The sequence below is a fragment of the Poecile atricapillus genome, chromosome Z, assembly GCF_030490865.1.
Source record: "Poecile atricapillus isolate bPoeAtr1 chromosome Z, bPoeAtr1.hap1, whole genome shotgun sequence".
NCBI lineage: Eukaryota > Metazoa > Chordata > Aves > Passeriformes > Paridae > Poecile > Poecile atricapillus.
The window spans coordinates 21,241,305-21,259,925 of record NC_081289.1 but is presented as its reverse complement, the minus strand read 5'-3'; the positions used below and the strand labels follow the sequence as shown (position 1 = coordinate 21,259,925).

At 40.0% G+C, this 18,621-nt stretch overlaps 1 protein-coding gene across 1 annotated transcript; it reads right to left on the bottom strand.

Moving 5' to 3' along the window:
- Positions 1-7,850: 7,850 nt before the first annotated feature.
- On the bottom strand, positions 7,851-16,703 carry LOC131573602 (transcription factor Spi-C-like). Its single transcript, XM_058827703.1, has 6 exons — positions 16,677-16,703; positions 15,287-15,313; positions 14,587-14,680; positions 12,851-12,963; positions 11,829-11,937; positions 7,851-8,278 (listed from the first exon to the last, which is right to left on the bottom strand). The coding sequence occupies exons 2-6, from the start codon at positions 15,287-15,289 to the stop codon at positions 7,851-7,853; spliced, it is 747 nt and encodes a 248-aa protein (XP_058683686.1). The 5' UTR covers positions 15,290-15,313; positions 16,677-16,703.
- Between the last annotated feature and the right edge of the window lie 1,918 nt (positions 16,704-18,621).

The following is an 18,621-nucleotide window of genomic DNA, read 5'->3' as shown; positions in this document are numbered from 1 at the left end:
GGTGACATTTAATGATGAGGTTGAAAAATCTCAATAAGTCACACATGGAAATTAAAAAGAAATTAATGTAATTTTTAAGATTTATTTACAAACCATCATCTGTTTTATTCCTGCAGGATTTTCAATAGTTATTGTTTTTACAGATGAGACCTTGGTACTCCTAATAACACTAAATGTTATTTTGGGCATCCATTCACATAATACTTCTGTAAGAAAGAGCTATGCCAGATTACCAGTGGGATGTGATTTGATACGAGCAACTTATCAAGAACTGACATCAGTGTTTCTATTTTCATTGCTGAAAAATTTCTGTACAAAGCTATAAAACATTCATGTCTAGCAAGAGGAAGCAGATGAGGTATGCCTTACACACAGATATGTGATGCAGTTACTGGAAAAGGGAAAAGCTGATCTGGTGGCATTGCTAGCACACTGAGCATGGAGCTGTCCTGGATCAAAGGCATGCTAAAACTTTCCCTGGGTCCATCCAATGTCAGACATGAACCCATCCCAGTGAAGGCTGGTAGACAGTGAGGCTAGAAAGCTTTTGGCAGGACTGCAGAGAAAGAACATTAGCAAGAACTGGCTGATGGGAATGTGGGACTAGAAAGGGCCAAAATATGGTAAAGGACCAGAGAGGAGGGAAAAGGATGGAGGGAAAGGTATTATATATAGGAATTATGTTAACAGCACCCTGATCTGAGCACACTGGCCTAAGGTTCCTTACAGAAATGCCAGATACGTGAGCTCATGGGACACAGTTAGAACACTGCCACAATTGCTTTATACTGAAAGTGGAAATCTTTCCCTTCCATTGATATTTTTGTCCCCAAATCTCTGAAATAAAGCTTCAGAAAAATTCAAGTGCATTGTTTGCATCCTTTCTGTCCTTCCTACTGGAAATACAAGCAACCCAAGGTCCCTGGACAATGGCTTCTAATGGAGTTCTCAGCTCCCTACAAGCAGAACTTGTCAATTAGCTGGCATCTCACATTTTTCCTGCAGAGGCTAGCTGAGCAAATTCTTCCATTCATATGAGTAAACCTATATTTTAAAGCTAAATCTTAAATGGCATACAAATAACATGAAAGGAATATTAATAGCTATACTGCTATCTAATGTATGCCCTTTATTTGCAGCAGCAACTCATTCTGGTGATCAAAAGGTCATTAACCTTTAAAAAATGAAGCTTTAACCAAAAGGATTTGAAGGGATTTAGTGCTGAATTTTACAGACCTTGCCAAAGTGTAATCTGAAGTCTTAAATTTTTGTTCCCATCTTCAGCATGCCAAAGCTTGAATCATAAAGCCAGCACTCAGCATCTTGGCTGTGGGTCAAGATCAACCAAAGTCACATGCAGGGTAAAGTGGTGAAGGTGACATTGCTTCTACCTGGCTCAGACAAAAAAAGTACTGATCTCTGCAGCAACCTGTGAAGCATTTAAGCTCTTAAGTTTGTGACAAAGATGCTGTTTACAGTTTTTTCACATCTAAATACTCTGTTCAGTATCCAGAGTAAGAAAGTGTCAGAAAAGACTGGATGTAAATTCATCACTGACTTGGGACATACAGTGCCAAGCTTTTTGGTCATATGATTGACAACTGGCAAGAGCCTGCATTGTTTCTCTGTTACCTAGTGAGTATATTTGCAAGGTATTAGGAGCATGACATGTGTTGGTACTGGGCAAGAGAGAAAAAGGCTGAAAACCAAACAGCAATAAATCCTCCTATCCAAAACAGTGCTTCTTGAGAGCATTAAGCTGAAGAAGCAATCAAATGCAAACACCAACTTTTAATAATCCTCATTCTCATGGAGCTGGGTCTGAACACAGATTTCCCAATGTGCTTGTCCCTAAATGGAGCAGACAATCTACAATGCCTTTTGGAATTTGAAACATTGATTTTGTGACTCCTAGGCCAGACTAGTCATAATGAGATAATTAATTAACTGGGAGTATTCAGATCATGATCAAAGCAGTATATGAAGCCTTTGCATGCCTCTTTCTGAAATGCTCTGATTAAACACTTGTGACTCCTCTGGGAGTGGGTAAGAGCTCCAACCCTCCTGCAATGCTGCAGCTACCAAACAACACCAAAGAAATGGTGTCCCTGCAAGGCAGGTTATCCTCACCAACAAACACTGCCAGCCTTTCCTGCACCTTTCCTCAGATCCCATCCAACACAAGTAAATCAGAAAAAAATTAAAAATAAACTCAAAGTGCAACGTGATATGAAAATTATTTTCATGGGATACAGTTCACCTATCTGATGAACCACTAACACAAATAATTGAACAGCAACAGATATCTTATTAAAGGCATACAAAGGGTTCAAATAGCCCATGCCTTTCTCTCTTTCTGTTTCGATCTGTACAGACAGTCTAAATATTTACTATTTTGGTGTCCAAGAATCACACATAAACTTTGGTGTGCATGCATATGTACTGTCTTAATCAACATAAATGATGCAAACATATAAAAACTCTAACCCCTTCACTCTGAGTGCTTGAGTTAACACACAGGTTAACTGTTAATACACATATGTATGCCTCAACTGTTTGAAAATCCACATGAAATAAATGTCATGTTTGGTCATGTAATCACCTAAAGTACATAATTTTTGAGCTGCTGACCAGCTGGACTGCATTTAGCCAGTGGGTCTCCTCTGCACAAGCCTGTGCCTAGACAGACTTACATGAATTTTCCACCATACAAAATAAAGACTTCCAGATGGAAATCCCTGTAGGACTGAAGCTTAATCTACCTTCCCAGGAAGCACTGCTACATTCCAGGCCTCTGGGTATCTTTTAACAGCTGCTGTTGAAAAATTAACTATGAAACAGTGGGACAAAGACACATGTTCATGTGCAGTCCCAGTGCAGGCATTCATGGCCTTGGCAGACTGTGTCTCTCAAATGAAGGCTCCTCTGCTTCCAAAAGGTTCTGGTCCAAGTCTCAGGCTGGTGAGTCATTTCTCTGACCCAAACCCAACATCTGTACCTGGGAGCATAAAAACCATAAAAGTGGCAGACCTGTGCCACTGGAAAGTAAGAAATTCACCTTCCTCATGGTAGATTAGTTCTTCTTCCTTTCAGTCTCATTAAGAGATCATTATTATAAGAGCTTAAGGTAATTTTAAGCACTTTTAAAGGTGCCATTTTTTTCAAGTGAACTGGTTGTTATTTTTTCTTGCAATTAAAATGAATGAAGACGTTCATGGCAGGTGGCAACACCTTTCACACCTTATGCTGGAGGGTCAGATTTCATGGATATTTGACTTCAGCCAAGTAGAGGGTCGCAAAAGTCTAAATCTCAGCAAAGGGGAAGATTAATGTGGGTACCCTGGAACACCTGCTGCTGAAGCCGTAAGTGCATGGGACACTCTCCTGCCTACTCTGAAGATGGTGTGAACTGTCCTCTTGCCCTTTACAGAAGGAGAATCAGGCCCTTACTGAACAAGATTAATAGGAGCAAGTCTGCCATTGATTGTGTGCTGCTGTCCTCACCATGTCAGAGGGCAGGCCAAGGCTGAATTACAGCTACCCGGGGACTCCAAAATACAGAAGAAATCAAACTGGCAGACACATACTGGAAATTAAAGCATGCTGTATCTGAGAGAAATCAATACAGAAATCAGAAAGACTTATGTTTCCAGTTACTTGCAGCCTGCAACAGTTAAAATCCTGCAGAGCTGTTTCATTAAAACATTTCTTTGCTTAGTCCAGATGAAGAATTCCTGCTCCTTTGACCACTGGCAGTATGCTCATGTAATGCTTAGTCCAGAGAAATGTGGATTTCTCAGAGACCCATAAGGAATAAGAACTCACACTAGGAGAGAAATGCTGACGTAACAACTGGGGTTTAAATTTAAAATTTGGCAAATATAGTTCAGCTCTGCAGACCAGACCTATGTAAGAAGTGACTTTTTTTGCACAGAGATCAGAGAGGGAGTTAAATGCTTCCCATATGCCAAACTAAAACCTGAATAACCAATTCCTTCATCCCTCTCTGCAAGTCAATAACCACTTGCAGTAGATGAGTTTGCCTCATGATGAAGCATGTTGATGCTTGTACAGAAGATGGAGTTGTCACTATTCTGCATCTCTTCAAATGTGCTGCTTTTCCAACTATCTCAGCTCTGCCAGACAGTGGTTCCTTTTTGAAGAGTGTTAGCCTCAACATTGCTGGGTACAGACTGTTTTAATTATAAAAATTAAAAGCTTAAAAACTAGAAGGCAAACCACCTAATTCAAATACTATTATTATCATTGTTATTATTATTATTTCTCTTTTTTAAAAGCCATCTTCTGTGTTTTCTGGATCTCAGGATGACTAGAGAGGTTAACGAAATCTGTAAAGAACTGTGTCTTCTAACTGTATTGAATTTTTCTGTTCTAATGAGGCAGAAAAGTCAACCTAGATTCTCGGACTACTACACACTGCTAGTACTCTAAATAGATTTGCTGAGTTTTCATTTCCTCTGAAAGAAAATCTTGCATGGCTTCACCACCACTCTGCTTGGAGATCCTACCGTAATGATTAGCTACATTCCACTTTGAACTGTTATTAATATTCCCCATATGTAATTAAAGTCTCTAATTCTACACAGAGATATCCTGACAAACAAGCAGCTGTCTGTCTCTTTTATTTCATTGTGGTTCTTGAACTCTTGGCTCAGGTTATGTGTTTCTGGAATGTCAAATAAGGAATTTACTTTTCCGTCCATCAGTTTACACTCTGCGTGCAGTTTGATGGCATCTTGCTAATACAGCCTGGTTGCACTGTAATTCACCTTATAATCCATTGTATCAACACTGACTGTTCAATGTGTGACTTCCTAACAAGGTGGCTGGTGCCTCTTAGGTGCTGGGTTGCCTTTGGAGAGTGGTATTTTAAAATATATGCCCAGCATCAAAACTGCCTGGCCTGAAGTTCCCAACTGTTGTAATTAGATAAAACTTCCCTCACTAGGAAAAAAAGCAAAAGAAATGCTCTGCTCAGGCAAGAAAGTGTCCATAGGACAAGAGGAAATGACCTCCAGATGTTCCAGAGAATCTTTATACTGGATATTAGGAAATATTTTTGCAGTGACAGGATTGCCAAGCACTGGACCAGGCTGCCCAGGGAACTGGTTGAGCCACCACCTCTGGAGGTACTTAAAAGACATTTGGATGTGTTGCTGAGGGACAAGGTTTTGTGGTGGATGTGGCAGTGCTGGGTTGGACTCGATGATCTAGAAGTTCTTTTCCAACAATTCCACTGTTCTATGATCCCACATTTCAAATCTCAAATGAGCTACACAAAAAGCCTGTGCTGCCTCCAGGTGTGCTGCATGAGTCACTGCTGAGGGCACTGCTCGCTCCTCTTTTGGGCACTTCCAATGCATGGATTGGATCCTGTTAATAATTTTATTTCTTTTGATGCCTCAGAAACAGCAGGAAACTGGATCAGCACATGGCAGGCCTGACTGTCATCTGCAGGACAGGCTCTGGATGCTGGAACTCTGCTCACCTGACATTGATCCATGCACATCTGACTGTGCCTCAGGCATGCCCTGCTCTACCTGCAGATACCATGGGGATATCGGGATTTTACAGAGCCCTTTGAAATCTGACTGTGAAGGTGATACAAGAAAAGACAGGAAAATAGCAGAAGATAGGCACTGTGCTGCTGGTTGATGCACATTTATAAACCAAGGATGAGTCCACAGGTACTGCTGCCAGCTTTTGGTCCAAATTATGCCACGTGAAATTCACAGCAAGTCGGCAGGTAAGACAGCTAAAAGCTGAGTGAAATAAGATCCGAGGCAGTGGTAGGTTTCAGCAGAGGTCCTCACACAGGTGGCAGTGCCTGTGAAGTGTCACCTGCAGAAGGCCAGCTGGTAACTCACAGGAATATCTGCTGGAACTAAGAAACCAAAGGAAACGATGCCTCTGGGCAAACGCCCTCTGCTGTCACTATCGACGGGGATTTTTCTGCACGGTGCACTCGCTATTGAGCGAGTTGCAGGAATCCTGAAGTCTAAATCAGAAAGATCAGCTTTATTTCTTCCTCATGCATCACCCCTAGCCACATTGGCCGAGGCAGATTTATTTTGGAGAAGACACTGAGCGTCAGCTGTAGAAGGGGCCCCTATCCAGGGCAGTCAGCACAGAGCTGTGATCTGCTGATATATCTGCTTTATTTGGTGGGTTTAGTGCCAGCGCTGTGCCACCACACTTTCTGTCCCTGTCACAGCTGGAACTGGATGGGCTGTGGTGTCCGAAGGCACAGTGCTGCTTCTGCCGCACCTGCGGCACTGCTGTGCGCCAAGGTGAAAAAACTACACGTGGTGGGCAAGAAAAATAACCTGAAGGGACATAGGGAGAACAAATGCCCTGGAGACCCACGAGGGTCACAGCCTCGGTGTGAAAAGCTGTCCACTGGTGCCATCTTGTGGGTCCAGAGCCACCGCCCATTCCAAAGAGGCAAAGCTCACCCCACCGAGGTCCAGCCCCTCTGACTGAAAGTCTGGGCCTTTTTTTTAGTGCTATTTAACGTGCTTCATATTTCTAGGAGCAGACATACTTCATCTTACCGAAGTACCAAGCCTAAAGCTTGAATTTTGCTTAAGCAGAGCGCATTGCAGTGTGTCAACCACAAAAAATTACAGCCCTGTACAGGGGAGTAAACAGGAATCAGAGCAAGGGACAACTACCAAAGCCAATGAGTTTTATCAAACATATCAGGCCACCATTTATACTTCTCCACAGAAATTATTTTTGTCTTTATTAATATCTAGGCCTATACACTGCAAAATGCAGAACTTGGAACTGAACACAATTAAATGGAAATATTTCAGCACAAAAGACAACTCATATGAAGATACAAGTTGATCAGGTAACAGAAGTATGAGGAGAAGTAGATTTATAGGTATTATCCTGACATAAGGGAACACTGCTCTCTTTTTGCCTAAATTTAGTTCTTCCTCCCCAGGAAGAGAGTAAAATTACTGAGCCTTCCAGCTACATTCCCATTTAGAAAAAGAGCTGGAGAAGTGAAATTTTATTTATAAAGTAATAAGTCCTAAAATAAATGGCAAAGCTATTTTTTTAGGTCAGTACAGAACTTCTGGATAAAAGTGGAGCTCCCCATATTAGTGGGGGAATAACTGTACAAAACTTAATGAAAAATTAATCAAAAGCACAATCCTTTACTAACTCTCTCATGGTCCCAATGAATCTACTGCCAACAGTAAAATGTGCACCTGGCAATCCTAATACCACATGTCAGGATTTGTGCTAAGATATGTTAATTTAAGTAATTAAGGATTAAGAACTTGATCAACAAGTGCACCCTCATGTGGACTCCTATCATTCAGCCAGGGATTCACCCAGAAAATGTCCTTTCATAAAGAACATTGGTGAAAAAAGAAGACAGCAGCTCCATGCAGTTGGCAAATATCTTCCCTTCCTAGTTTAGGGATGAAGCAATCATGGTACGTCACCTAAACTCTGATTGGAGATTTGCATAAAACTTCCAGTGAGTGTTGTCACAATGGGATCTTTGATGTCCACTACCAGACAAAAAAGCCTTGGTGCTACTCTTGAATGTACCAGCTTGAAACCACAGTAGTTCCTTTGATTAGCATAATTGAGAATAGCATGTGTTCTACATCAGCTGGATTTCTTCAATAGGCAATGACCATATATCACTAACTTCAAAAGGAACAAAACTAGGCCAATATAATTTTTTAAACCTTCCTCTTCATGTGTTTGTATGATATCTTAAAGGAAAAGCTATGTAGAGAGACGAATTTCTGTGCTGGAAAGAATTGCTGGATAACAAAGGCCAGTTTATGTGACAGGTAAGTCTAGCTGCTAGCATGCTGTAAGGCATAACCATTGTTGTACATATAACTATTGTAACTGGTCCAGTCATCTGCACACTGATATTCTTGATTAGACTGAATGTAGGGGTGATAAATTGTTTCTTTTCCCAAGAAATAAGATGGAGCAAGTCTCTTTAAAACAACAGCACTGAACTGGTATGTCAGCTTCCTACGGATCTTAATGATTTCACCTGTTCTTCCATAATTCCTCAGTGCTCTGGCCATTTTCTGGTAAGTCATGATCTTGCGGTTTCCCTTTCTCTCTCCCCACAGTTCTGCAAGTTTCTCCTTGTTTTTGGAGACAAACTGGAAGACACCATTTGGCTTATCCACCCATTGGATGCAGTTTGCCATAGCTGGATCATAGAGAGACTCATGGAGGTATTCAAATAGTCGAAGCTTTTTTCTACCTGTAAAGAAATAAATCACAAAAGGTCAGAACAGAACTCATGTTTGTTTTAAAAGTAGAGCAGTTGTCTTTTTCCTGGAAAGGGTCTTACAGGCAAAAGCATAGCTACACCTAGTACACTGTCCCAAATTAAAAGATCAGTATAGACTGTTCAGTGGAAGACCAGCAACAGCAAATGGAATCACAGAGATGTGAGCAATGCAGAGTCATGGGATAGCCTGAGTGGGAAGGGACCCAGAAGGATCATCAGGTCCAGCTCTTAAGCGAACAGCTCATACAGGGAGCAAACCCACTACCTTGACATTATCAGCACCACACTCTAGTTCTGAGGGGTGTACAGATCTGTGGTGACAGAAAGGGATCTGGTCATTAAAGTTTCAAGAGCAGGTTATGTGGGGATGATGACAAATATCTGGTGACTTCACTGTGTGGTAGGTCTCAGAAGCATCAGTCTTCAGAGACATGATGTGCAGATGCACACTCAAGGAACTCACAGTAGGAAATTATATCCTCAGACAGGGCAGGAAAGAGGTTCTGGAGAGCCAATCTGAACATTCTTGAATAAATGGTTTCCCTGTTTATTCAAAACTCAGAGATTTTGAGATGGTTCAGCTTTGTCAGGTTTGTTTCAGGAGTGTTTTGGGATGCAAGGTAGCCCCTGATAGAAGAAAGGACAAGTAGGTGAGCAGGAAAAGCAGGTTAGTTTTTAATCTGAAACCTCATGTAGCCAAAAAGCTATGATATTTAAAAGCTGTGATAGTTTAAAAAAATCTGCAAAGTATCAGCTTGCATTCCCATACAGAATAAAGCAAGGTTAATACTGAAATATTTGCCAGTTAACTAAGTTCTTCTCACAAGCTCAGTTCTCCAGTTTCCTAGTGAGGCTTGCTTAGTTTCGCTTAGATCTTGAAGATTCTCCTCTATGAAGTACTTCTAGTTCCCTTCCCAAAGCCAAGTGGGGACCAAGAAGCTGCTGTGAGGAGGAAGAATTTAAGATTATCAAACAAAGAGGAACATTTTGCAGAAGAGAGAATCTACGCAGAAGAACATCTTCCACTTTAACCAAAGTGGAAATAAGCAGCTGCACCTGAAGTTCATAAAGCCTTGTGTGGCTATTTTAAACTAGAAACGGGGAAAGTGACAGTTGCTAGGGAACACTGAGGTCAAGACATCTGTCAGGGATGACAGTAACTCTGTATCTGCTGATAAGGAAAGAGGACAGAAGTAAAAGTTGGGCTGGGAAGAAGAAGAGTCTGAAATCAGAGGTACTTTCCAAAAAATTAATAACCTTTCATTATCTAAATAAAAACTGGCCTGTGACTGGAAATACATATTCTACTAGAAATACATATAGATTACTAAGAAGCTTAAAAGGAAACCCTTGAAGGACACTGCCTTGTCACAGTGGACAATTCTAAGTAGGCAGCCTCCTTAGGTCCCTTACAACCTGAATTATCCTACAAGCTGATGGTAGAATAAACAAGACCAGGGGAAAATCCATGGACTATTGTGGACTAAACTTCTGCTGGAAAAGGATGGTGTAGCCATGTCTGCAGCAGCACCTGATTTAGTATCTGATTTGGCCTCTTAGTTCAGTGGTCATTTCTGCCCATGTTTTTATTTCTAGACACATCACCTCTAGCTGATGTCTTTGTTAGAGAGGGCTTATTTGCTCTTACGTGTTTATGCAGCTGTGTTTCCAGAGCCAAGCTGTTATCCCCAAAGTGCTACACAGTAGTTTGAGTAGGGTGAGTTAACAGATCTTTGTATTGTATCTCATTCCATAAGCCAGTGACCACTTTCAGGCCCTGAAGATCAGTCTAAGCCAGCAGATGAGTGCCTGCAGGTTTCCTTTGTGGTAATTGGAGACAAGCAGGTTCCTCCAGGTGTTTCAGAGTATCTGCATTAGATTTCAGTGCTGAATTGTCCCAAAGCCGCCTAATTGTCTCAGGGAAAATGCATCTAATTCAATTCTGAAGTACCTCTCTTGACTACCTCCACTCCACTGTGCATTAGCTCAGATCATGGAATGGTTTTGTGGTGAATGAACTGGAACTCTTTTCAGAGGAAACTTGTCTCAAAAGATGCTTTCCAAAAGCATATCTGAGTCAGTGTACCTTTCAGAACTTGTGACCAGCCTAAAGATTGCCCTAAATAAAATTTTGTGAAACACTTTAAACACAGGATTTGGGCCCTCAGTGCTGATGGTTTCATCTACAGAGCTATTCCTAAAAGGCCACACTACTTGCTAGTGTACAGAAAACCTCTTATGTCTCAACAAAAATCTAGAAGGACTAAATTTGTTTAGTATACTGGAAATAGTCCCCCAAATCACAGTTTCTGGCAGGAAGATCACCATGGGCACAAAGAAATCTGTGAGAGGACACAAAATAATCCCATAAGAATAGTTAGTCACTCTGCAAATAGGTGCAGGTTGTCTTCTGGAAAAAAAAAGATTGATGAGAGTGTAAAGGAAATAGGAAACAGGAAATGAAGCTTAACAGAGCAGTAATAACTGAAGGTCAAATCAGATAGTGACATGTAAAATTCCCGAAAGCAACACTGGATAAGACTTGGAAAAGCAACATTTCTGGATTTGAAGGGTTTTCATTTCCTTGGAATTCAATGGAGAATTTCAGATATCTGAAGTAGAAAACTGAGAAAGAGAGGCTACTCTTCCCTCCATCCCAAAGAGTCTATGGTAGCAATAGTAGTAGTAGTAGTAGTATTAAACAACAGAGACCACAGTGTTCAGCATCAATGGGCAGAGGCAACACCAAACACTGATACCATGTGGTTAAAACTGAGAAAAGGGGATTTCAAAAAAGCGGCTAATTCAGGAAGCTACTTAAAAAGGCTTCATGATCAAAAGTAGGTACAGCAGCTGAGAGTTGAAACTGTGAAAATCTCATCCAGCACTCACAGAAAGGATGCTGAGTCCCTGCCTGCCAAATACCCACAAAATGAATGCAATAAAAATATGAAGTATTGCAATGTCAGTGTCACACAACCAATCCTTTGCAAAATAGATATCAATTCAAGTAAAGTCAGCCAGAAGGAGCAGAAAAATCACCATAAAAATGCACACTGGAAGTGACAAAAGCTGAAAGGTGATTTGAAAAGCAAACTAAGAGAGGCATAAAATCGGGTGTGCAAAAATATTCATGTATGCAAAAAACTGTCAAGAAAATCACTGCTTGCTGGGCCACATAAAATAAGTTGTGTAAGTGAATAAAGATGCTATTGATATCTAGATATATTTCTCTGCATCAGATTTCATCCTAAATGTTTTGAAGTGAAATATCTCTGGTTTGGTTTTCCATGTACTAAGCAAAGATGGAATAATTTAATAATAGATTTATCACATCTTATAAGATTTAGCAGATGGAAATTGAACACTAGCAGCTGTATCCTAGTCACTAGCAAATGCTCACTTTTTTTTTCCTGTTGAAAGTTAGAAAAGAATACGAAAAGGAGAAAGCATGATTTGTCAAGAGGGGTTTTTTTTAAGTAACATAAATTACATATCAAGGTATGATCTTTTTACAGACCTTTCCCTGCTTTTGGCTGGCTAGCAGCAGCATGCATCACTTGACTTTCTGGAGTGTTCTGCAGTGTGTGGTAGACAGTCTCGTCTGCATAAAAATCCGTTGCACTGTTCTTCAAGAATGAAGACAATAAAAAGTTACTAATAGGGTACATTCTCTGAATAAAAAGAAATTTGTGGTAACTAATTGCCCAAAGCCTTCAAAATGCAGCTTTTTATCATCTCACCCATGGAAGATTTTTCTCAGCCATGAAGGCACTCAGTGTAGTGTAGCACTAGTTCATGTCTGGGGGTAAGAGCTGCCCACCAGAGGAGAAGCTGAGAGGGAAAACAGCGTAACTGCCTCACTCTGGGCCTTCACCCCTTCTGCTGGAAGCAGAGCAGGAACAGCTTTCAGAGTTAGGAAAAGACAAGGGCCACCTGCACAGCAGCTCCAACAGACTCTCTAGCTCCCATGCTGTGTTGTTGTTAACCTGCTGGTTGAAAATGGGCTTTTGTGGAATTTGTTTCCCTGAAATTATCTCCCCTGCAATATTAATTTCCCATCACTCCTGGAAACCACGCTCCCAGTGCTTTTAAGAATGCATATGGACTCTAATGGCTGAAGCTGTGCTCAGATAATGCTGGTCTTTCCAGAACTTACAGAACAAATTGCTGATGGAGAAATCAAAGTCATGGTTCTTTTTCACAGTGGCAGAAGCTACATCAGTGTGGGAAGTTGTTGCTCTCTGCCTGTTCCCAGGTAATACAAAGAAGCCCTTTTTTTCCTATAACTAATTCCCTAGTATTTGTTTGTTAGTTGTCATGTTATGTGATGAACCACAGAAGAGAATCAGAAGCAAGCTGCTGACTCCTAAAAAGATATTATTAATCACACTTTGCAAATATTTCCCAAGGCAGTTTCATCTGAATCATGCCTGGCCAGACCAAATTTCTGTTAGTGTTAGCATAATGATTTGTATCAGAAATCCCAAATGAGCAATCAGTTTCCAGTTATTAACTCTTATTAGAAATTAGTTCACTCACAATCACATTTCTCCAGTTATACCCTTGCTCCTCCACAGATGGTGCTGCACAGTAGCTGGGACTTGCTCGGAGGTGGTGGTGATGGTTGATCACAGTCAGGCAGTTTTTATAACCTGAATTAGGAGGAAGAAGCAAAAACCAAGTAAGTAAAAAAAGAGACAAGAAGGAAAAAAAAAAGCCACAACAGCAAATAATTTGACACGGTGCTGGGCCTGTTCAAAAGCATTTATTCTGTGCCTTCTAGATAATAAAGTGCCCAGAGCCAAGATATTCCACATCAGCAGGTTATCTAGCAAAATCTGTACTGCTGCTGATGGTCACACTCTTGGGCTGGTTTTGTTAGCCCTCACAATGAAAAGCAATTTTTTTAAGATAAAATGCTAGATATTTCATAACATCATGAAATTGTTTGGTTATGGGGGAACAGAGGGCCATATAGACCACCAGACATAATGAATTGGATAAATATAGACTCCAACAGTACATCTAGAAAGGAAAAGCGACTGTCAGGCAGTTCTGCAGGCCTTCAGTACAATGCAAGTCAGAGTCTCCAATGGTGAATGAAGTAAAGTAGCATCAGAACATGTACACTGCCTGAAAGAATGACACAGAAGGTACCCAAGAACTTGTGATGCTTAAAAGAAGCAGAGGACAACACTGGACTAAAGACATTTGAAAAAATTGCCCACTGCAGGTGGTCAGAGGAAGATATTGGAGGGTATGGCTAGATCTGTTTCAAGTGGAAATGTGGGTGCAGCTGTGGACAGGCTAAACGCTGCATTGCAAGGGTTTAATAACTCCATCAGCCCCAACAACATATATAAGGTAGAAGATTTTACTTAATTATGTACAGTGAATCCTCCAGCATGTGTAAATTACCAGTGCAGTGGAGCCAAAAATTTGTTAACAACAGCTGAAGATACAGCCCTACTGGTCTTATTTATATTTCATTTTATAATAGATAATATATAAATAAACTTCCTCATATGAAAGGCATTTCATACAAAAGACAGCAGGTACTTTGTTCTGGGCTTAGAGGGTTTATAATGTAGCCTCCTGTTTTCCTTTCCTTGCATTTCTGCTTACAGTGTAAAAACACCAAACACAAATTTTAAATTTGATAGTAATTAAATTACCAAAACCTTGCCGGAACTGGAACAATTTACAGCTTTCTTGCATTTTAGGTCTTGTAAAGTATACAACTCTTAAAGCCAAGAAAAAGAAAAAATTCTATTAATTATCCAGATTCAAACTGACATATTCCTGAGTACAAATATTTAAGATTTATATATTAGTGCACAAAAAAATTAAATGAAGAAATTAATTTCACTTGCTCTTTTTTTGTTGTTGGTTTTTTTTTGCATTGGGATTCATGGCATAGCAGGAGGGCATTTTGAAGTTAAAACATTAAAATTGGAAACAGGCTCTTGCACAAGAGTCATATATCCTCTGATTATGGGAAAAGTGAGCTCAATGCACCTGGGCTGGTGCTGGGGAGAGGGTGAACAGAGCCAGTCCTACAGTTTCCCTGTGCTGTGACCTGGAAGATGCTCACCACACTGGGAAGTATTCATGGAGGGGTGGAAATACTCCAAACAAATTTCCTGCTTTTCATCCTCACAAAACATCCCATTAATCCACTTCTGGGGAATTACTCTCCCACCTCTATGTTTCAAGAAGTGCTTTCCTATAAAAATAAGAGCCGGGAAATGAAGTAGAATACGGGTGTTTGTTACCTGGTGGACACTGCATTTCTCTGTCAGAGTGCTGCTGCAGCACTTCTAGAGCATCTTCAAAAGCCTGGCCCAGCACATCGTGGTCAGGAAAGTTCTGCAAGAACATTTTTCTGTCAGGACCCAGAAAAAAACAGGCTGGTTCTTTCAACATTGTCAATTAGCCCATCCTAAATAAATGCAGTGATGGATACACATCCTCCTGGAATAGATCTTTGGCAGGCACCAAGGCATCTCTATAATCTTTTACTATTATGAGAAAGCTCTCACTCCTTTGAGGTCAGTGAGACAATTCACACGGGCAGCATTACTCAACTCACTCGTCAAATGTTTCAAAGTTCATTTCCTTAATTTGCAAAAGAAGTTTACATAAAGGGTGTTACTGCTGGTGGAGAGTTTTATAGTCTGTGATACAGAGATGTTTGTATCACTTGTGTAACACTGCTTATGAAGCCAGAGTTATCTTTCAATAACATTGACGTGACAAAAATAATTGCATATATTTTCTGAAGCAGTTATGCAGAGAAAATACTACACTATGCCATACAGGAAACCAAGTGTGGATTTTCAGAAAACTATTTATTATAATTTTAGAACACCTTGTTGTATGAAGGTAAAGATACCCTCAAATTTGAGTTTGACTGAGTCTTCTGCAGCATATTTGAAACAATAATGAAAGGAAATACAGGTGTTGTAGACTTACCATTATTTAGATATCAAGACTTGAATCCTGTTTAAAAGAACCAATATTTTAAAAATTGTATGTTTCAAAAAAATAATAATTCTCTGAGCATAAATTAAAACAATTAAAGGAAACATCTCAGTATTGTTTCCATTTACAAAGTAAAAGTTTCAAAAACACAGATAAAAAGGATTTATTATTAGAAGCTGATATTTAAACTTGTGACATTGCCTTTTTAAAAATTCAAATTATTTTTGTTAATAAGTTTACAGTTTCATTAATACTACAACTTCTAGATTACTATCCATACCCTCACAAATACATTTTTAAAGACATTAGGAAGTGAAAATTTGTTATTGTTGACTTGAGTCCTAGTCAAGATAAGATTTCCCCAAGAAAATAGTGACCTACATTAAATGCAAGTGTTTAAGTCCCTTTGATTCACAGACAGTTGAACCAAGCGTAGAGTTTTTTCCTAATATAGATTAGCATATGACTGTATATGAACATACATAAGCACTCATACTAATTGTGACTTCCAGAGGCGAATTTGATTGTTTAATAAACAGTGTAAATAGACATATTTTCAGCCAGTTTAATATGAACAATATTACTTGGAAATATGTCCTTAGTACCTCCTTTTAAATTTGTATTTCTTAAAGAAAACCAGAATCAGGTTTTGTTGCTTTGCAGATTTCCCTCCCCCATCAAAACTGTAAATATAATAATCAATACATCAACATTTTACTGATTAAATACTTGATTATTGTGTGTGATGTTTCAGCATACAAAGGAGAGACAGGAGACATAGATATTACCGAGGAAGAATTTTATCCAACATTGACCGTGAATGTTCTAAGCTGGGAATTTTGCCTCAGGTAAGTATGTTATAGGGTATGGTCAAAATTTGCAGGTGTTTTTAAATCTTGACAACCAGGCAAATAATGGTGGAATCCTAGCAACTCAGTAAATTGACCTCACTGAAATCAGTGGTATATTTCTCTCTGAGTAGAGTGCAATAAGTATTTGAATTATCTGATCCAAATCTATTCTAAAACCAGGATGGGCAATGTCAATCCTTTAGCTGCAGCCGTAGCCACAGATTCCAAGGGTTAAATTCCAAGGCTATAGAAATTAAAGACAGGAATCTACTTTGTAAAGATTCCCACATATTCTCCCCATGATTTTAAGTAATTCACTTTCCTTAAAGTGAATTTTTCCAGCTCAGACTCCAAACTGATACCTTGACAGAACATGTAGTCACCTCAATGCTTTGCAAAATCTAAAACACACAAGTATAGGCAAGGTACTGTTGAATGGTCTTACCATTTTCACAATTGATTTCATACCAAAGAAGAAAAAGGCACACCTTAAGTAAGCTTAAAAAACCCCCAAAAACCTGGACACTTACCTAGAAGTTCAGTTCCACACACAAGACTGGTCTGGTTTTGGAAATGAAAGAAAGACTGACTTCCCACAGCAAAGGGCTGGCAAAGGGGCTGCATTAAATAGCTTATTTTAGGGAAGTGTTTTGCCTAGGGATTTTTTTGAGAGTATAGGTACAGTAAACTGCTAGCATGTTCCTTCATTCTGCACAAAAGAGGGTGATTTATACTGATATAAATAAAATCAAATGTTTTAATGTCCAAAACATGTGGTTTTTAAGTGCTGGGAGAGATTCCTTTTGTCAATGGCACCTTCTAACAAATCTGTCACTGGTATTGTGGTAGGGTGAATCTAAGGCAAGCCCTTACATCCCTCATCCATCCCACACAGACTGGAGTGGCCTTTGAGCTTTCATCGGAACCTTCTTGTTAGCTCAGTTACCTCTAGGACCAAACTAGACCTCAAAATAAGAGTTTGAAGGAATTTCAGAATTCTGCTTCAAAGCTCATGTTTGTAGCCCATGCCCAGCTCTAAAGCATTGACTACAGGGTTCAGTACAGATTCAGACAAGCTGTAGTTGATGATCTGCCAAACACTTTCTAAGCAGCTCCAAGACATGATGTTGTATCCTACAGGAGAAAGAACTCTGTGGGTTTTAGCTCAGAGCTTCTTATTGCTGACAAAATCCAGTCTGTGCCATAGGTCTTTCCAGCCAAGTCTTTCAGAGGCACATTTTGCAGAATTTCCTCAGCATTTGTCACAAAACTGCTGTAAAATAGCAATTCTTACATTATTTATGTGTATTCTCTCAACCAAGAACCTAGTAAAGAACTAGCCTGGTTATGAAAGCTCAGTGAAAGCAATTTGAAGACATCAACCATTTCTGCTAGTTTCAGATGCAAGCTGCCTTTTCAAAAATTGCACCAAAAAATTCAGGTTGTCTTTTTTTTAGTGAAATACATTAATATATGTGTATATTTTTTTGAACTTCAGGTTCTGTTTTGCACCACTTCCCTGGTCTGACTTTGGGATTATAAAAGAAAATTAACTGGCAACCAGAGACGACAAGGAGGGAATGTGACAAGGAAAGAAACAAGGGAATGAGGGAACAGCAAGGTCAGAGGACTTGGAGATGCTCCATAACTGAGCAGCCACAACACCAAAGAGATTGTGGCCCACAGAGTGACCATAGTGGAGCAGAGGAAATCAGTAAGAAGGAAGCAGCAGTGGAAGAAAAGGGTGAGAAGCCACGATGTCTTGACCCCAAACCCCTGTGCCACTCATTGCCTCACCAAAGGAACTGACTATAACCTGTGGAGATAACAAGAGGGGAGGAGATGTGTCTGGAGTGCAGCTGAGCCTGGGAAAGGGGAAGGAAAAATATTTTAATGTTTTTCTTCTTTGCTTCCCAATACCCAAATCAGCAACTAAATATATTATAGCAATAAGTTAAGCTAAATTCCCAAAGTGCACAAGCAGCCTTGAGGGTGCGCTGGCTGGGCATAGTGAAAGAGGGTGAAGGTCAAGAGATGAAAACTAATGGTTTTACCATCACTAAAATGATCTATCTTCCTAAATAAAATCTCTCTATCAGAAATTTCTTGTTTCATATGAGAGGTTACACCAGAAGGCAGGTCAGCAAAAGGTTTGTTTTCAGAGGAAATGGGAGAGTGCCATACACAGCACAAGCACACAGCATAAGAGCAAGAGCAAATGCTGTCTTGTAGGGGAGCTTTAAACTCTGCAGCCCATTTGTGCATTGAATCTTTGGCCCAACACGATCTTAGAGCCAGAGCCCAGCCTACCTCCCTGTAGGTGTTCAGAAGAGGCAGAGGAAGGTGCAGCTGAGAGGAAGGTCTCCTGTAACACATCACAGTGCAGTTAAGATTGGCAGCATGATGACCTTACTAAGATATACTATTAGAGGAGAAAGCCTCCTTTGATTTTTGAATTGGATGGGAGGATGGATT